This window comes from Melospiza georgiana, chromosome 8, assembly GCF_028018845.1.
Source record: "Melospiza georgiana isolate bMelGeo1 chromosome 8, bMelGeo1.pri, whole genome shotgun sequence".
Lineage (NCBI taxonomy): Eukaryota > Metazoa > Chordata > Aves > Passeriformes > Passerellidae > Melospiza > Melospiza georgiana.
In genome coordinates, this window is record NC_080437.1 from 4,988,772 (window position 1) to 5,008,935 (window position 20,164).

The following is a 20,164-nucleotide window of genomic DNA, read 5'->3' on the forward strand; positions in this document are numbered from 1 at the left end:
CAAAAGCAGCCACAGTCAAGAATTTTACATTACAGAGACAACTTACTCACTACAGCACCAACTCAAAAAGAAATAAACAGATTCAAAACCTCGTCATCACAGACATTCAAAACACTAAATTAATAAGTTCTACATCACAGAAAATAAAAACTTTTACATCAAAAATAGAAGAAATCCCACCTTACAAATATTTAAGATAGAAGCTAACAAAACAATCAAGCCACAGAAAATACAGCTCCCAACCACTGTCAAGACCTTATGAAATTTACAACAACTTCTCCTCCAGTTTTAATTAAAAGTGAGACAAGACAAATTAAAAATCCATTTCACTTAATAACCCAAGACAAGAAATTTACTTCTATTTCCACAAATACTAAACCTGAGTAGATTCCAACAAAAACCATAAAACCATATCACACACCAAACCACACTAACAATTCCACAAACAAAACCATAAGCACACAGATGTAGGGCACACAGGAAAACAGCAGCTCACACCCAGCATCCCCTCCCCAACCTGCACAAACTGCAAACCTCAAATTCATATCAGTGTAAAACTGTAAAGATCCTTAATATCATAGACCTCTTTTAGCAAAAGCAGAGTATCCATCATGTTAAAAAATTCCCTAAATACCTGACTTTAAACAATAAGTATAAAAAACAAATTTATTGCCTTAGAATTAATCAGTCCCTAAATAAATTTGAAAAACTGCAAAAACTAAATACTCCAATAAATTTATTTTGAAATTAAAATACATTAAAAAACATTTTACCAAGAGAAACTAAAAAGAACATAAAATTAAATCAAGAAATATAGTAGTAGTTATTAGGTTTACTTCCTTTTACAACACAAATATATCTATAAATCAACCAAAACCAAATGTTTAGTTACTCTAACCGAGTCAAGAAGTTCAAACACTAAATATTTAACCCATTTCAGCCCAAACAAACCCTTTACAACCTGTTAAACACTACACTGATACCAACCCAAAAATAACCAATACCAAACCCTGACAGCTCTGAGCGTACAGTCACCAACCAAACCAATCCTGTAACCAATTATATCACTGAACCCCCAATCTTCTTAAAACACCCTTTAGACCTCAACAATTAAACACTCTGAATTCTTTAACAATCAGATTTTGCACTAAGTTTCAATATCAAAGGAATCTACAGTTAAATATTACTCCTCATCATCCTATGTAGAAAACCTCAAGTTTTTAGTACAATTTTATAGCACTCTTGTACCCCCTAAAAATACAACTATTAATCTTAACAAATTCCCACAGAAATTACAAAAAAACCCCAAAAACTCATTGATAAAAACAAAACCTAGCAAAACATTCCCTCAAAAATTAAAAACAGCCCACATAACATCAAACAACTCACAATAGTAACACGTAATATTTAAAAAAATTAAAAGCCAACACATTATTATTTTAAAAAACGCAATAACAGTTTTAAACCCTACAAAATGAGTTACATTAAATTTGATTTTAACTCAACTCACCTTAACTATAACAATAAAACAATTAAACCAAAAAGAGTATTAATTAAACAAAAAAAAATCAACTACTTCTTTTGTAACAATATAATAACAAATATTAGTACTATTAAACATACAAACTTACAAAAAATCCACCATCAATTTTCTCTTACTAACACATCAACTTAAGAACAAGAACTTTAAAAATTATATTACATAAACTTATTGAAAATCCATACACAAACGACTTCAAATACAAAAAAATTAACAAACCAAATTAAAACAAACATTAAATCCTAATTTTAAAATTATTAAAAAATAAAACAACACCTTTACACCTTGTCTAAAAAAACTTTACTAATTAAATTTCCATATATTAATTACTATAATAACAGTACTGGCAATAGTAACTTATATACTTCAGTGTACAAAACAAATAATAAATTAGACCTCAAAAAAGTTTCTTGCTGTTTGTTTGTTTTGTTGTACACACTAGAAAAGAACTGTTATTCTATTTCCATATATTTGCCTGAGAGCCCCATAATTTCAGAATTCCGAGGCAAGGGGTTTATCTTTCCCATTGCCAGGGAGGCTCCTGCCTTCCTTAGCACATCCCTGTCTTTCCAACCAAAACACACCCAAAACAGCCGCAAAACATCCCTCTGTGCCGCTGTTTGGGGAAGAGGGAGGAAGAGAACTGGGGATAAATTGAAGCCAGGAAGGAGAGAACAGTATGGGGAAGACGCATTTTTTGGTTTTGGCAGACTACTCATTCCCTTGCCCTGGTTTGTTCGAGAGTAAATGCAATTAATTTCCCCAGTTCTGCTGTACCCATGATGGGTGAGAGATCTCTGGCTGCCTTTCTTGAGAGCCCTGAGCCTTTCCTGCTGTGTTCTGTTGCCTGCCCAGGGGCAGGAGCAGAGGCTCAGAGCGCTTCTGCTGGCCCCGGGCACCTGGCCTGGCCTGGCCCAGCCCAGCACAGCCCAAGAATCCCTGCGGGAATTCACTGCTGAGAGCCCCAGAAGCGGCTTCGCCGGGGCTGCGCTTCTTCCCCAGCTTCTCCTGCGTAGGGACTTTTCCATACCGCGGCGTTTCACGAAGAGGATAAACCGGGAACAGCTCATCTCGCCTTATATCCCTGCTCGCTCCGCCCCTGTCCTCGCTGCGATTGGCTGCTTTGAAAAACGCACCCGTTCAGTCAGCCCGGAAACAGAGCGGCGAATCAGGGCGGCGGGGGCGCGTCATTCAATAGCGGCGGCGGCGCTCGGAGGCGGCTCCAGCCCAGGTGGGACCGCGGTCGGTGCTGCCCCAGCTCGGGGCTCGCTGCGGGCGGAGGGAGCCGCGGTGAGGGCCGGGGGGTTCTGCCGAGTTCCTGGTGCCGGCTTCCCCCGTGTGCCCCCTGCGCTGGGATCGCAGCCGAGGGAGCGGCTGCCCGCGCTCACCTCCTTGCCCGGATGGCCGGCATGGAGCCGGTGCCGCGACAGCGATGGCTCATCGCGGCTGCTCTCGCTAGGACGGAGGCGGCTGCTCCGTGCCCGGCACCGTTCCCGCCCGTGCGGCACCGGGCTCGGGGCCGCTGCTCTGGCGGGAGGTGTCCGTGCCCGGCTCGGGGCTGGCACGGCATGAACTTGAACCCAGTGCCTCAGAGCCCAAAGCGCTGCAGGCGCCGGGTGCGGGCACAAAGCGGCGCATCCTGCCTGCTCCGGGGCGAGGCTTCTCGGCGCTGCGCTCTGTGCCGGGAGCCGCTCCGTGTGCCCGGCAGGGAGCCGCAGCGGCCGTGCCGGCGCTCGTTGTGCCCGGGCTCCGAAGTGCCGGGGCAGGGAATCATGCGGGGCACAACGGTGAGCAGCCCGGGGCTGCTGCTTCTTGCCCCTCGGCAGGCGGACTCCGAGCCGCAGCTGCCCCGGGCCAGCAGCAGCCGGCAGCTCGCAGGCGCTCTCAGCGCCCGGCCCGGCACGGAGCTGGGCTGCAGCGGCTGCAGAGCCACAGGGGCCGCGGCTGCGGCCACCGCAGAGCTCCCGGAGGCTGCGCTTGTCTCCGCACCTGCTGCCGCACCTCTGGGCAGCGGCGACAGCGCAGCCACAGCTGCCACCGCCCTCCTGAGCCCCCGCACGGCCGGCACCAGCAGCGACCTCTCACCGTGTCCCTTTCAGGGTGCCATCAGCGCGGCTGCAAAGCTGTTCCCGAGGCCAAGCTCCCAAAGGATCTGCCAGCAGCACTCCTGATGTCTCCGAAGCAAGGTGCTGTTTGTTCTGAGCAGAGAGATGGCGCCTGTGAGCTGGAGAAGAGCGAATTCTGCTCCATGAGCAGAGTTGCGAATGAGCCCCAGCATCACCAGCAGGGACCAGCAGCCGCAGTTACACACTTGCCTGGGGCCCAAGAAGCCTCTTGGCATCAGCAGGGGGATGCCACTTGTGAGCGTGCCTTGAGTGCAGACGTAGAGAATGGATTCTGCACCAGAGATGGGAGCGTGAGGGAGCCCCTGGCTCCCCAGGGCACAGCAGCAGCAACCGACAATGAACACAAAAGGAACCTCAGAAGATTCCTGGGTGAGTACAGGGCCAACCCTGTGGCCTTTAGGTTGGGGCCCGTGTCCCCTCCCAAGGCCAGGGCTGGCAGGTGTGTGGCTGTTTCCCGATGTCTGGAAGAGGCCTCGTGCTCTGCTGGGCCCCATCCGTGGCTGGAAGCAAGAGCCCCAGCTGCCCCCAAGGCTGTGCAGTTCTCCTGCTGCAGCCTGTGCCCACAGCTGTGTCCCTGCCTGTGCCCACAGCTGTGTCCCTGCCTGTGGCCAGGCTCTTGGCTCTCTGGCTGCCACCTGAGGGAGGCCCACACTGCCTCAGGGCTCCCTGCTCTGCTCCCTGGCCGTGGGCTGAGCAGATTGCAGGGCCGGCTCTGCTTCTGGCAGCCAGCAGCTCTTTCCTGCTCCAGGTGAACGGTTCAGGTGCCATCCCGTGGGCACGGCGGTGCTGATTCTGCTGCTCCTGGTGCTGGTGCTGGCTTTGGTGGTGGCTTTGGCTGTGCTGGCAGGTAAGGGAGGGGCAGCAGCCTGGGCCCAGCCCCTCGGGGCAGAGTGGGCTCCCTGCTCCCTGCACAGGGGAATCCTCAGACCTTCTCCTCTTCCCCCTGCAGCACCACAGGTTCCAGTCACACCTGCCACTCCGCTGTCTCTTCTGGGCTGTCCCCATGGCTGGGTTGGGTACAAGGGGGTCTGCTACTACTTCTCACTGGATTACAGCACGTGGGAGCAGGGTCAGGAACGGTGCTCCGAGCTCAATGCCTCCCTGGCCATTGCCCAGGATGAGGAGGCCATGGTGAGTGAGGGGCTGCGGGCGCTGTGGGGTGGCTGAGGGCAGCCTGGGGGCGCTCCTGGGCCGGGCTCGGTGCTCGCAGGGCCGGGGCTGCAGCCCTGGGCCGGGGCCTTGCAGGGAAGGAGCCCCGGCGTGCGGGGGCAGCCCCGGGCACGTGTCCCCCCGAGGGGCCGGGGCAGCTCCCACTCCTCTCTCCTGGGCAGGATTTGCTCTTCCGCCTCTGTGGGAATTTCGGTTACTGGCTCGGGCTGCGCAGACGGGGCGAGCGCCTGCACTGGGGGGACGGCAGCAGCTACAGCTCCCGGTGAGTGCCGGGGAGCCGGGCAGGGCCTGGGGGCACAGGGGCACAAGGGCTTCCCCTGGCAGCCAGCGCTGCCTCTGCTCCTCCCTGCAGGGTTCCTGTGTTCGGCAATTCCGAGTGTGTGTACCTGGCTGACAGGAGATTCAAGAGTGACAACTGCTCACATGAGCGTCCGTACATCTGCAGCAAGGCCCAAGCTCCCCTGTAACAGGGGCTGCACAAAGGACCTTCTCCACGCTGGGCAGTGCCAGCTTCACCTCTGAGCCCAGCACAGCGCTGTCCTTCCTCAGCTGCGCCCTGTGCCTTGCACTTCCTCTCAGGGTCACCACAGTGCCTCTTCATTCCCAGTGCCAGCACTGGGCTGGGGCTGCAAAGGAAAAGTCTCTGCAATCCATCCTGCCACCGATGCTGCCTGCAGGGAGGGCATTGCCCTCATGACACAATAAGCTCCAATGGGAAATTCAAATCCCCCTGTGGTCTTGGAATTCATCGTAAACTAGTGGCCAGCATGGGACACTTTTGGACTGTCTGTGGAAGAGGAGGAAGAATTGCTGACACGTGCTGAGCAGGAATCCCTCTTTCGGCATCCGGCACCTGACTGTGGGGAATGGTCTGTCTGTCTGTCCAAGTTGACTATATGATGCTTTTAGCCCCAATCATCTTGTTTTGTTTATGCTGAATAATAAGTTTTGCGTGTTTAAGACGTCTTCCAGAGAGTGAAGACGGGAGAGAAGAAGCGCACATTTTGTTTTCAGATACTGCCCTCACTCCTCCACATTCCTGCTCCTGGACTGTGTTTTCTGCAGATGGACAGACAACGGGATCGAGCTCTGCTTGTTTAGCTAGCTGAGGCAAGGAAGTTCCCTGGACTCTGGTTTTTTCCCTTTTTCCCTTTTTTCGGACCTGTTTGAACCTGCTGTGGACTGAACACCCAGAAGAGCAGCAGCAGCTCACACCTGCGGCCTGCCAGGCTGGGCCTGGGGCACAACATTTCCAGCACCAGAGGGACTGATGGGAGACTCAGTGAGCTGAACTGCAGCCTGGAGGAGGACTTTCTCAGTTTGTCATCTCTTTTTTGAGCAGTAAGGGGTTTTATTGTTTAATAAATAGTTTTTTTCCACTTTTCTCCAAGGAGGTATTTTCTCCCAGATTGGTTGCAGGGAGGGGCCAAATAATCTGCTTTCCTAGCGCAGTCCAAATTTGCCCTGAACCAGGACACTGTCACAAAGGATCTGACTGTCCTCCTGTGGGAGGAATCCCAGGCTGGAGCAGTGTAGGAGGATAGAACATAAGAAAATAAAGATGGTGTAGAAAGTAATCTTGCCCCTAAGGAGTTGCAGCTGGGCCAATTAGCAAAGATTAGGAACAGGCCTGATTTTAACAGGCCACAGCTGTAACCAATGAGAAGAAGAGTGCTATAAAAGAGTGGGCTGGCAGGTTGAGAAGGTAACTGGAGTCAGTTGGCTGCTTTGTCAACAATGAAGAGTCAGTGCTCTGAGGAGCTGCCCAGGAGAAAACACCAAGAAAGTGTGAAACATCTGCCATAAGGAGACAACAGTATGGAACCCCTGTCATAAGATGATAACAAAGTATGGCAGATTTGTCTCCCTGAGGGGGAAGCAGTGACATGATGTGTCTGTAGCCCCTGCCCCCCTGTGTCACTGTGTGGGAAGGAGGGAGGGAGGGAATTGTGGATAAAGTGAAGCCCAGGAAGGAGAGAACAGTGTGGAGAAGGTGCATTTTTAGGATTTGGCAGCCTACTCACTCCCTTGCTGGGATTTCTTTCATAATACATTCAATGGAAATTAATGGCCCCACTCCAGGCTTCTTACGCCCATGATGGGTGAGAGATCTCTGGCTGCCTTTCTTGAGAGCCCCGAGCCTTTCCTGCTGTGTTCTGTTGCCTGCCCAGGGGCAGGAGCAGAGGCTCAGAGCTGGCCCCGGGCACCTGGCCTGGCCCAGCCCAGCCCCAGAATCCCTGCCAGCATTCCCTGCACCATTGCCCGGCCCCACGGCGGCTGCGGCTCCGCGGGCAGGCGGCTCCAGGAGTTCAGAGTGGGCAAAATGGGAGCGAGGGACAGGAGGCAGCTGGTGCCAGTGGGGGAAATGGCTTTGCTGGAGCTGGCAGGGACAGGAGGAGGAGGGAGAAAGTGCTGCAAAGTAAAGGGGAGGGAAAGAGAGACAAGGTGGTGGGGATGGCCATGGGGCAGCTGGGCATTTTGCTTTCCAGCTCTATGGGAGGAAACAAAAGAGCTGTCAAATCCATGCAGGAAAAGAAGGGCCAAGTAGCAGGTGGTGGACATCTCTGACAATTGGGATTCATTAGATCTGCCTGAACTGCAAAAGCCAACACTCTCTGAGCACCACCAGCGCTGTGATGTGCCTTGCCCTGCCCCTGCCCTGGCTGCAGCAGCCGCCTGTTGGGACGGGCCCTGTTCTCTAAAGGACCTGCACCCAGGGACCATTGGGGCAGTGCTGGGTAAGAAGTGAGGAATGGGAAAGGGTGGGAAGTGTGAAGGGAATAAAATAGAATGACATAAGAAAAAATGATAACAGAACTGTACCAGGAATGGCCACTGACTGCTGTCACCAAAAGAGCTGCACTGAGGGACGGCCACACGTTTCTGTTCCCACACAGAAATGCTGGGACTTGCCTTCTCCTCAATAACCATCAGTGGCATTTCCAAGGCCAGCACGTACACTCAGAGATGTCCAGAATCATCATTACAGGGGGAAAACTGGGGTTGGCATCAGCTGTGACACACATCAGGAAGAGCACAGCAGCAGAAATAGGGATTTCCCAGCTCCCTCCCAGGGAGAACAGTATCAGCACAGGGACAGAAAATGCAGATAGAACATCCTTTCCCACTGCTCTCTGTGCTCAGCTGGAGGTAGCATCCTTTAGCTTGTGCTCTTCAGTGGGTTTACCCATGGAAATACTGCAGAGGGATGCAGAAGATTTACTAGCATGTTAAAAAGAAGCTGAAACCCAGGAAGGATGACATTTGGGATAGGGACACAAGCAAATTCACACATCATATGACAGATAAATATGGCTGCTGTGAGTATGCAGCATGGAGGACAGCTAGATTAAACTAGAATAGATTCCAAAACTGTTTGGCCTTACAACTGCAGGTAAGGTTAACAACCCTCACCAATTGAAAAAAAAAAGGAAATCTGCTCAGAACTAATTTAGATCACCATCCCTGCAGCCATTGGGTAGCACGACTCCTTTTCCCCACCAAACTACAAAGGTTTTCCTGGAAATCTCTCATTTTCTGCATCCTACCTGTAACAGTGCTCAAGTGACCTGCGTGATCTCTCTGAATGAACTGAGCTTTCCCTCCACAGCAGCTCTGCTCTTCACTTGCCAGCCTCGTGCCCTTGGCAATTTCCATGTGGCAGCGTTGGCCTGCTGAAGGAGAGGCTCTGTTCCAAACATGCCACTTTGCAGCAGTGCCCCACGATGGGATGTTCTCCTGCCTGGACTAATCCCTTTGCTTCTCAGCTCCAGCTGCAGCCCACAAACCTGGCAGTTGTTCAGGAGCCTTTGCCATGGCACGGCCCCACCCAGCTGATTGCCAGCCTGGCAGCACAGTGGGCACACATTCCCAGCCCTGGCCGTTGTTTCCATCCCGCTGCAAGGAGCCCAGTTGTTCCCCAGTGTTCCTGCAGGAATCCAGGCCCAGGGGTCTGTGGGGTTTGCAGGGGCTCTCTTGGGGGTACCTGGGGGTGTCTGTGGCATTGGGGAGGGGGTCTGAGCTCTGGGGGTGTCTCTGGGGCTCCTGCTCTTCTCCCCTCATATTTCCCATCCTTTTTTCTCTCATGTTTCACAGCCTTTTCTCTTCACCTTTCTAGAGCTTTCCTGCTTCTTAAACACCACGTTTTCACAATTAGGATGTCTCCAATTTTGCACTCTTCCCCTCTTTTCCTTCTGCCCATTCCCCCCCCATTTTTGCTGCCTTTTTTCCTGTTTTCTGCATTCCCCCCGTTTTCTGCTGCTTTTTTCCCCAAATTTTGCCCGTTTTTTCCCCCTCCATTTTTTTCTTCTGCCCTTTTTTTGTTACCTGTTTTTGAGACCTTCTTTTCCACGCATTTTCTACCACATTTTTTGCACCTTTTTTTTTTTTTTTTTTTTTGCTGGCCATTTTTGCCTCTTTTTTTCCAGCCTTTTTTTGGTCTCACGTTATAAATGCCTCAAAGGAATCAGTGGGGGTTTCTACCAATTTCAACCCTAAAAAAAAGGCACAACAGAGATTCCTTGTCAATGTAAACTGAAAGATAATGAAAATTGAAGGTTTGCTCTCATTTCAAACCTATAAAATCCCATCACAAAGAGTGTTCCCTGATCTATTTCAGCAAGAAAGTGGAGTTTCCCCATCCATTGATAGCCCTGAAATAATGGCCAAGGCAGGGTTCCTTTCCATTGATCCCCTCAGCATTGCAGGTGAACGGGGATTCCCCCAGTTGAAATACAGACAATAAGGGAAAATTAACCAGTTAAACAACTCCAGAATACACTTGGACAGAAATCCATTGAAAGGGAACCACACACCACTTGTCTGCCCTAATTAATTCCATCGGGCTTCCTTCACTAAAAACACTCTCAGAATTAAAAGTGGAGATGCCTGGTGTGTTACCTCAAAGCAGAGGAAGAGGCAGCATGGAAATGCTTCTTCTGCCATGGCAAACTCTCCTGGGAGCACTCCCAGAGCCTTGCAGGGCTCCCCTGGGAAGCTGCTGAACAAATGGAAAGAGTTGGCATGAGCAGAGCCCCAGAGAAATCCCAGCCCCACTGATGGAAAAGTCAGATTATCCAAGCAGCAACAGCAGCTGGAGTGTTTGCAAAAGAGCAGCTTTGTTCTGAACCCAGCTTAGGAGTTCTCCTCGTGCACTAAGGGAGCCCCTCCATCTATTTGGACCTTTTCTATAGCACAGGCCACACAGCAGCTCAGTGTGATCATGTTCTTCAACTCAATTATGTTTTAAAGTATCTAAACTTGATCTAGCTACTCATCAGTAGAGAATTTTATGTATTTTCAGAGTAAATTACCTTTCCTGGTCAAACACCAACCCTTCCCAAGGTTCAAGTACATCTGCTTTCCACTACCAACTGCTCATTAGCCTTGTCTCAATTAAAAAAGCCTCTGTTAACCCCATTTTTCCACCACAGATTTGTCTGAGTCTCTCACCTCTCAGCAGTCCAAATTCCTTGAAATTTAGCAGAACCTTCTTCACACTTCCCAGCTCTTGCTGTCCATCTCTAATCCCTGTCCAACCTGCCAGTGCTCTCCCTGAACTGCTGACAAAGTGAATTACACAACATCAGTGCAGGACAACTCATTCATTGCTGAATGAAAATGAAATAAAGAGAAATTAGGAAGCTGATTTAGATCCAGCAGGACTGCACTGTTGGTGTCTGTGTATCAAGAATTTCTATCTATTTTATTGCAAATTTAACTTGTTGAAACTAAAGTAGTCATATTTAGAAAAGATTGTTCATTCCACATGAAAGCAACATGCTGCATGCCTTCCAACCACATTTTCACTGAAAAAACCCCAAACTGCTCAGCCTGGGCTCACATCATGCCAGCAGCAGCTGTATATCAACATTCAGCAGTAATGGAATTCGTTCAGAAAATGAACAATTACAAAAATACTTTCACTCCAAGAACTGATACTGCACTGAGGAAGTTATACCTGAAAAAAAATCCAGTAGTCAAGTTGTAATTTTTGTTTTTATTGAAATAAAATTAAAAAATACTTCTGGCCAATATTTGCACAATTGATCCAATTACTCTTCCTGCAATGTGGTATTTCCCCACCTGCCCCTGAAGGCAGCAGCATTTTCAGAACAAGAATTGCTCCCCAGATATTGAACCCACTCAGCAATGGGTAAAAGAACATTTTAGAAATGTGGCAAATTGGATCACTGAATGGAAAAATGGGAGAGAGGTGTTGTAATAAAAGAAAATGGGCACAGATTTCGGTCATTCATTTGACATAATTTTTCAGTTTTCTGAAATTGCGTCAGCACAGGGAAAATCTCATTTCCACCCAAGACAGTGTGCAAACAGAAGCTTTTGCAGGTGAATTCACTCTGCTGAAGTGACACATAATGAACAGGATGCTCCAAATTCAAACCTTTGGCCTCTTCTCCCCCATCCTGCTCGTGTGTCTGTGCTCCATCTCCCCAGCAGCCATGTCTGGTGCCAAGGCTCTCCCTGCCTTGCTCAGCTGCCAGTGAGCTCTGAGCTCTCAGGTAAATTCACCCCCAGGCTCTGTAAAATGCTCGAGGTGGGTCCTGCCAGGCCAGCCTGGGCACTGTAGGACTCGAGCAGGTTTGCCACCAGGTTCATGTCCACATCCAGGGCTGCCAGCTCAGCAGCCTCAGCTCCACAGTCAGGGCCAGCACTCTCACATGGGGCTGCTCCAACAGAACCTGCCTGCAGGGAGTACAAAGAGAAAGCTTTATCAAATTGCAGGAGCAGATTTAAGGGGAAAAAAAGGGTAAACCACAGGAGAAAAGAAACAACAATTGTGCAGCCAAGAAAGTCCAGTACACTCCTGAGTCCTGACAGACAGGAATTCAGACACCAAATGCTCATGGCCAGCTGAAAATCACCACTGTCCATTACCCAGATTAGGTTCCAAGAGAAGGACACAAAGTGTTGCTGAGTCCTGGCTCAGCTTCCTATGGGAGAAAACTACTACAGGAACTCACAAGTGAAGCTGCAGCTGCTTGCCTTACTACTAAAAACAGGGAAAAGATGGGCAAACTAAAACTAAGCCTTGGAAAAGATGGGCAAATTCCAAGCTTAGCTAAGTTTCAGTTTATAAAAAATGTATGATGGTGCAGGTCCAGCACACTTTGCTTGCACGGGGGAAGGTTCCAATCCCATTACTCAGAATGGCCACTTGCAGCACATTTCCTGCTTGGAAATTACTGCTGCAAATCAGAGCCCAAGGCACACTCACCCCTCTCTTGTGGCTGCTGAAACTTTTCCCAACGTTGGTCTGTGCCAGCTCACGGTCCATCTCCTCCATGTACGCCTTGAGACTGCCCACGAGCTCCTCAGGAGACACCTTCTGCTCCTGCCTTCCATTCCCAGCATTCAGCTCTTCATCATCCTCAGCTGAGAAACCAAACTCCTCCTCCTCATCCACATCATCAGAATCCAGCTCCTCCGAGTCTGCCCCTGCACATGATTTGGTGTCAGTACAACAGCAAAGAAATCAGTGCTGGCTTTTGTTTCAAAGAAAGAAGCAATCTCACCTAAAATTCTGTCCAGAGCTTTTGTAAAAGAATCCACATCAAAGGTAACTTGGGATTCATCAGATGACCTGAAATATAAAAATATTTTTAAAGAAATGAAGCTTCTATGCTTGCCTAAGCCTGACACAGGCACAAGCCATAATGATGTCTCTCAAGACAGGATTGAAGTTGGGACATTTGAATTTATAAGTCCTCAGAAGTCTGAAGCCTGTGTGCATTAGACATCAAACAGTGAGTGGAAGAATTCTTGGCATAAAAAGAGAAAAATTGTGAAGACCACAAAATCCACCTGAGGGACAGAGAGCAGCTCAGCTTGCAGCACTTGAACCTGCACCAGTGCCAGAGTGGCACCAAGCTGATTTAAAGCAAGTACAGGGTCACTGCTCTGCCTTTGCTTCAGGCCCTGCTCAGCACAGCACCTTCAAACTCTGATTCTCTGCATCACAGAACCAAGCACAGGGCTGCAGCACAGTGCAACATTCCACACCAGAGCCAAACTCCAGGTGCTACTACCATGGCATTTCTGCTCCTTCGTGCGTGGACACTTTGGACACAAAAGCCTTCATGCTCTCAGCAACTGTTTCCAAGTCATAGTTTTGCTCCTCCTCATTTGGGGAAGGAAGGGACTCATTTCTTGTCTCCTTCAGCATCTGATCCAGAGCACCTGGTGTCATATCCAGCCAGCTGTCATCTGAAAGGACACAGCACAGATCTGTTACTCTGCACAAGCCTGCTGGCCCACAGGCCCAAACCAGCTGACTGACAGGGCTGCAACCATCCTGCAGCTCAGTTCTGCAGTTCAGCTCTTGTGCTGGTCCTGGCTCACACACAGCAAAGGAGAGAGAGGCTGAGAAGAACTGAGTGCAGATTTCTTGTCACTACTTACAAACTCTGCTTTGCAGAGCTCAAACTCAGAGAGACCATTTTAGTCACTGAGAAGCCTTTGGCCACTCAGTGGAGGAAGAAAGGCTCACTCTAAACTGGGAGAGCCAATCCAGTGTTTAGTCTTGAGGAAGGCTGGATTTGCTCTCCCTTCACAGCTGTCAGCATTGCCCCTCTCCCCCCACAAATAACCATCTGTAATAGGAATAATTCCCCCATCCAGCTCACCATCCTCTGCAGGAAGACAAGCTGCTTCTCTCTCCAATTCCTTCAGATCAATGGGGGTTGTCTGTAGTAGTGCCAGGATTTCATCACCTGGGCTCACTTCATCACAGCTGGAAGAAAAACCAAAATCAATTTACTGAAATGGATTCAATGGGATCACATGCTCTGCATTCAGGTTTTCACTCAAATTCTTCCATTTTCCTTCTGTGCAAGCACATCAAAAAGGGAAATGAATCTGGGGGAAGTACCAGAGCACTACCCAGAGCATTGGCCAAAACAGGACACAGGCAGTCCCTGCAATTCCCAGCTGATGGCTCCAAACCCATTGGTCATGGCTCTTTTCCTTTACATTTCATTTGCCTTGGTAAATATTAAGATTCCCTGATCCCAAACACCACAGACTGGAAACTCAAAAAAATAACAGTCAAGATATTATGGGCTGGCAAAGCCTCAGATATTTCTGTAGTGATTTATTTTTTGGATTTGATCTTCCAGAGAAATCCACAGCCAGCTCCTTGAGCAAAGGAGACAGATTACCCTGTATTCATTATTCACTGGGACTGCTTTTCAATGAAACTTTTCTACACTTTCTGCAGTCAACCAAGCAAAAATTGCATCGCAGTCACCACTTGGAAGAGCTCAGCATTTCACAAAACCAAGATAAAAGAGTTACTCAAGCCAGAACTTCTCCCAGTGGAGCATTCCAGAGGAATTAGTACTTGTATGTCCTGGCCACAGCTCCCATGTTCAATGTGCAGTGGAGAAAAGGGTTCAGGTGTTTGTGACAAGGATTTCAAAGGTCACTTACAGGATTTGTAGGGTATATGACACTCATGAATTTCAAGCAGCTCTCACCTTTCTGGCACTGCAACAGATTGCTGGAAGTGATCTTCTGCCATGTGCAACAGCTCCAGGTACTTGGCTGATCCTTCCATTTCTCCCTATTGAATGCAAGTCACAGCCATGAACTCAAACAATTCCAGGCTTCCTAAGGGTGACTGTTGGTCACACAAATGCTGAGAGAACCAGAACAACTAAAACCTCTTGGCCATCTACGCGTGGAACTCAATACAGCAAAGGGGCACTCCTGTATTTGAAGTATATTAAAGGATATTAACCTAAGGATCTCAATAAAGTTGTCCAATATTATAACCTTCAAACAAGTACCCAATTTATGTCCCATTTATTAACATCAAAAAAGTAGTCAAAGGCATCTTTAAAAAAAAAACCCACAGAACATCAGCAAAACTCTCAGAAGTCACAAAAACCACACACACATGAAAATTACACTTGCATGGGCCCAGATGGGTCTATGGTGTTATGTATGGATCTTGAAGAATATTGAATTCTAGAGGGGTGGAAATGAAATGTAAACCAGTGAAATCAGTTACACCTCACACAATCACACATGGGGGTTTTCTTCACTCAAGTGTATTTCTCCCCTTGCTTTAGATGAATGAATCAATCCCCACATCTTGCTTTTTGCCTTTTAATTTCCAAAATAAATTCCTTTCAAAGGGGAACAATCTGCACATGTCCCCTTTAAACACATTACTTCATTTCACACAGAGATAAGGATTCAAGCTCTGGCCCCACTACAATTCCTCACACAAGTTCAAGGGTTAAAATGTATTTTTCCTGCAATGTTTAAAAGCCAGACACTGAAATACTCACAGACCTTGAAATAATCCTTCTCCTTCAAGCTCCTGAGGAATCTCTCCCACAGGGGACCCCTTAACACGTTTCTCTTGGCATCAGGAGCCACTTTACTGCTCTTGGAGCACAAAATTTCAAAGCCATGAGCCTGCAGACAAAAGATGCAACAACAAGAGGTTCTCAAGGTGGGACAGACTTTACTCACATTTTTCTGGACAAGCAGGCAACTTCCAGACAAGGACCCATTCCCTGCACATGCATGAGCCAAGGCCAAAATGCCCCAGGAATCATTACCAGCTTCATGCCCAGCTCGTAGGCTCTGTACTGAGGATGAGCTGGGGCGGGCAGGGTGTATCCACTGCGTCTGTCTGGAACAAACTGCTGCTGCACCAGCTGTGCATACAAACACCGAGTGAAAGTCACCTGCAACAGCCAGAGCAGAAACAAACACTCCCTGCAGCGGGACTGGGCTGGGGACAGCCAGCAAACTCCCTCCAGGTCACCACAGTGCCTTTGAAGGCACCCATATTACAGACAGTGCCTGAGACTGCATTCAAAATATATCTTATAAAGATTTTTCTGATAAATTGCTTTTCAGGCTTTACAAAGTTTGTCCCAAATTGAAATACCCAAGTAAATACGAACTTTTGTCAGTCTAAATACATCAGGAAAAACCCTCAGTATTTTGTATTCGCATTAACAAGGTGTATTTTCAATTAAAATGACATTTGATTAAAAGATTTCAGCAACAGTTTTGAAGTCCAAAATTTGACTCTAAAGCTTCTTTTCAGGAGTCTAGTGGTACAACTCTGTAACAAAATGCATCAGATACAACAGTGCTTGGACAGTGCTCATACAACACTTCATAGAAGCTTTCCCAGAGCTGTGAGAGCACAGCTGAGAAGGTGAAAAGCCTGGCAGCGAGCCACTGGTTAGGAGCAACTGCTCCCGTCGGCTGGCAGGGCTGGCAAACTGCTCTGATCACACAAGGAGATCAATTTACTGAGCAGGCACTTCAGCAGAGGAACTGCTATCACAACCTCTGGATTCAGAAACAATTCTCTCAGGATCAGCCCCTGAAAGTCCAGCCACACCGAACCAGAGCAGCTCTCAATGCAAGGACCTGGAAATTCACGCCTACAGGAGCACACGGCAGGGCCGTCAGCGGCTCTGAGAGCACTTACCAGGGCCATCACTCGCTGCTCGGCAGGGAAGGCTCTGAACGGGCGCCGGCAGGCCCCCAGATCGCCCGGCTCCCGCAGGTAGAAGGCCTGGACGGCCGCGGCCACCAGGGACGGGCGCAGCCTCAGCACGGCCGCGATCCCGGCCGGGAGGAAGCAGCGGGCTCGGTGCAGCGAGGCCTGGATCTTCTCGGGATACCTGAGCGGCAACAGAGCGTGGGTGGGGCACTGCCAGTTAACCACTCCTCCTTCAGCAGGAGGCCCCTTCCCTTTAATATTGACTGGGATCATGGCTCAGATTAGTCTGCAGTTAAAACCTGGCCAATCTAATGCCTAGAATGGCTGTTTCTATCATACATATTTATAGAAGTGTACATGGCTCATAAAATTGAATCCCCCACATGGGTAAGATGAGTCCCTGTGGACTTAACCAACATATCCAGCTCTCCAGTATTCTTTGCCATATTTGCTGTCAAATCCTTGCAAAAAATAAAGCACAGGGTGGAGCACAGCTGTGACAAGCTGAAGCCCTGACAATTCTGCTGGTGCTACATTTTGGATCAAATCCTCTTGTTCCTCAGGCACAGGGCCCCTAAAAGATCATGGAACTTTCAGAGGTTTCAGTCTAAGGAAGATGTGAAGGAAGAGTAACTCTTGTCATTGTCAGGGCTGGAATTACAGCAGTGAACCAGTTTCAGATCCCCACACCACAGCCTACAGGACACTGATCCCCCTCTTTCCAAGAGTGCCACAGAAAAACCTCCAGCTGCTGGTTTCTGAAAAGGAACCAACTTGATCCCATCTGCTGGGGAAACGCTGAAAGCCCAGGGAGCACAGACCCAAACCCCACAGCTGCAGGAGCCAAGTGCAGCCCCACGTACCCATGGAGGCGTTTATTGAGCGCAGCTCTGATGGGCTCTGCAGCCAGGAACTCCTCGGCGCGGGTGGATAACAGAGCCAGCGCCTGCGGCACCGTGGCACGGGGAGCAGAGAGGGCCCAGCCCTGCTCCCAGGGCTCCCCCGGCGCAATGATGTGCAGCTCTCCTTTGTAAAAGAACACCTGGCAGGCAGGAATGCTCCCGTCACACAGGGCAGGAGCACTCACACACAGCCATGGAACAGTTCACTGCACACACAAATGCATCTGCTTGGACACTGACAATAGAAAGGACAAATAGAGAACCAAGGCAGGAAGCAGCACAGCTTTTCTAAAAAGGTTATTTGAGATGCCAGAGACCACGATCCAACCAGGAAAAATCCCTGTTTTAACTACAACAAATTTCATCAAATATATCTTGTTTCCCTAACAAGAATAATTGTTACACATCTCTCTTCAACTGGAGAAGTGCTTCAGGAGAACCAGCACAGCCTAACTGCTTCAGAACATCCCAGGCATTAAAAAGCAGCATTTCAGGTGTCACATGTGACCTCTGCTGGTTCCTGATCCTAAGAAAAGCCCTGAATGCAACGTTCTCAACCCCCTCACTCTGTCTGTTCCCTCAAACAAAGGAAAGTATGAGCCTGACACTCCAGGTACACACTCGCAATCCATTTTGGTGTTGTGTTCCAGCCCTTGTTAGAATCTTGGAGTAGGGGAAAAAGAATGAAACAATTTTTTGCTAATGACCAAATAAACTATTTCCATTTTAATTCATTGCATTAGCAGCCATTCATATTCAGGGGAAGGTGTCTGCTCATTATTTCACCCAGACCAGACAAAGCACTCTGAAATTTCAGAGGCAGTCAGACCACTTGGCTAGAGGTGCAAGAGAAAACTCCAGCTGCTACAGAAAAGGCCACTGACTCCCCCTTGCCAACTGCACACACAAGTTTTACTCACCCTGTTTTCACTGTTGTCAGGATTCAGCCACTTTGGGAGAAAATCAGCTGCTTCTATCAAGAGAAACTCTCCATCGTTGTCATCAATACTGGCCAAGGAGAAATTGGAAATTCAGCAGGAAAAGCCTTGCAGAGCACAACAGCACACTTCTGAATCCATGTCTGCTGGGGTTTTTTTAAATATTCATAAACCCATAGAAAGGCTTAGGTTAGAAGGGACCTTAAAGATCAACACCTGGTTCCAACACCCTTGCCACAGCCAGGCACACCTTCCACTAGCCCAGACTGCTCCAAGCCCCATCCAACCTGCCCTTGGACACTTCCAACGTGTCTGGGATGGGGAAACACCTCCAAGGATGGGCCATGGTAAGACAGGACCTTCAGAGCACAGGCACTGCCCCTTGGCAGCCCTCCCACTAAAGCAGCTCAGCAGCACCCGCCTTACCTGGCTGCCAGCCCCGGGAACTCCCTGCTCATCTCCCGCAGCAGCTACACAATGAACCACTCATCCTCCACGTTATCCCCGAACTCCGCGGTGCCGCCCAAGTGCGCCGGGATCTCGCCTGCACGGGGCACAGAGAGGAGAGGCGCCTCAGCAACGCCGTGCCCAGCAACAGATTGTCCGCACGGGCTGCGGAGTCTCCCTCACTGCGGATATCCCAGACCCTGCTGACAGAATCTTGTGTCCTGTGCTCGGGGACGGCCCGGCTGCAGCAGGGAGGTGGCACCAGATGCCTCACTGGGTTAACCCGTGCTGTGACACCGAGAGTCGGGGAAGCCGCCGGGTCCCCCTCACACACTGCCGGTTCTCGGCCGCCGCACTCTCCTCAAAAGATCCCGGCTCTCGGCCGCCGGGTGCCCCTGACACTCTCTCGGTTCCCACTCACACTCTCCCGGTTCCTGGACGTCGGATCCCTCTCCAACGATCCCCGTTCTCCCTCAGACGCTCCTGGTTTCCGGCCGCCGGATCCCCTCACACCTCCCCGGTTCCCCCTCACACGCCCTCGGTTCCCGGCCACCGGGTCGTCCTCACACGGTCCAGCTCCCCCTCACACACTGCCGGTTCCCGGCCGCCGGATTAACCTCTAAAGATTCCGATTCCCGGCCGCCAGGTGTCCCTAACACTCTCCCGGTTCACCCTCACAAGCTCCCGGTTCCCGGCCGCCGGATCCCCTTCAAACGTTTTCGCCTAGTTCTCCCTCAGAGACTCCTCGAGTCCAGCCGCCTGGTTCCCCCTCAGGAGCCCTCGGTCTTCCCTCACGCTCTCCCGGTTCCCGGCCGCCGGGTCCCCCTCACGGTCCCTCCGCTCCGGGCGCTCCTCCCGCCGCGCCTCCCGGCCCGCTCCCGGCTCACCGCGGCCCGGCACGTAGCGCTGGCGGAACGGCTGCCGCTGCCACACGCAGGCGGCCAGGAGCGGGGCCAAGCGCACCAGGGCCAGCTCAGCGCAGCGCCGCAGCAGCGCCTCGCCGCCCGGGCCCGCCGCCGCCGCCGCGAACAGGCGGGAGCGCACCGCGTCCTCGGGCAGCGCCGGCCGCCGCAGCGCCTCCATCGCGCCGGGGCCCAAAGCGCTCCGCCCCCGGGGAGGAGCGGCGCGATGGCGGCAGCGGGGCGGCGGCGCTGAGGGTGATATCGCGATACGCGCGGAAACCGGTGCAGCCGTGAGTGGCCGCCGCTGCCCCGGTGCCCGGCGCGGCCCCGAGCCCCAGCGCGGTCCCGGTCGCGATCCCCCGGCCCCGCTCCCGGGCCTGCCGCCCGCGCTGCCCCCAGCACCGAGCAGGGCCCCGGGACGGCCCGGTCACCCCTGTCCCCGACGGGAGATGGTTCCTGGCATTCCTGAGCACCGGTCCCGGCCCGACACCGGCGGGACCGAACGCGATTAAATAAGAGCCTGTAACCGGCTCTTATCCCCTGACCCAAGAGTTGGGTCAGTTCTGACGTATTCGGCTCGTTTACTCTTGTTGTATATAATTTAATTCAATGTAATTAATCTACAGGGATAATGGTGTCCTC

The 20,164-nt window shown here is 50.4% G+C and overlaps 1 protein-coding gene across 4 annotated transcripts; it reads right to left on the bottom strand.

Moving 5' to 3' along the window:
* Window positions 1-9,686: 9,686 nt before the first annotated feature.
* On the bottom strand, window positions 9,687-19,617 carry LOC131086476 (protein ecdysoneless homolog). Of its 4 annotated transcripts, XR_009114761.1 has the most exons (14): window positions 19,508-19,617; window positions 18,600-18,717; window positions 18,156-18,243; window positions 17,197-17,375; window positions 16,319-16,514; window positions 15,429-15,557; window positions 15,157-15,282; window positions 14,334-14,419; window positions 13,482-13,588; window positions 12,885-13,062; window positions 12,372-12,439; window positions 12,074-12,294; window positions 10,288-10,394; window positions 9,687-9,835 (listed from the first exon to the last, which is right to left on the bottom strand). XR_009114761.1 is itself a non-coding variant. In XM_058029511.1 (13 exons), exons 2-13 carry the CDS (start codon window positions 18,629-18,631, stop codon window positions 10,359-10,361), a joined length of 1,446 nt encoding a protein of 481 aa, XP_057885494.1. In that variant the 5' UTR covers window positions 18,632-18,717; window positions 19,508-19,617; the 3' UTR covers window positions 10,231-10,358. The 4 variants fall into 4 exon arrangements, 3 of the variants coding, with proteins under 3 accessions (XP_057885494.1, XP_057885492.1, XP_057885493.1); XM_058029511.1 differs by lacking the exon at window positions 9,687-9,835 and having other exon boundaries at window positions 10,231-10,394; XM_058029509.1 differs by lacking the exons at window positions 9,687-9,835; window positions 10,288-10,394 and adding an exon at window positions 10,815-11,541 and having other exon boundaries at window positions 19,508-19,616.
* Window positions 19,618-20,164: the final 547 nt, after the last annotated feature.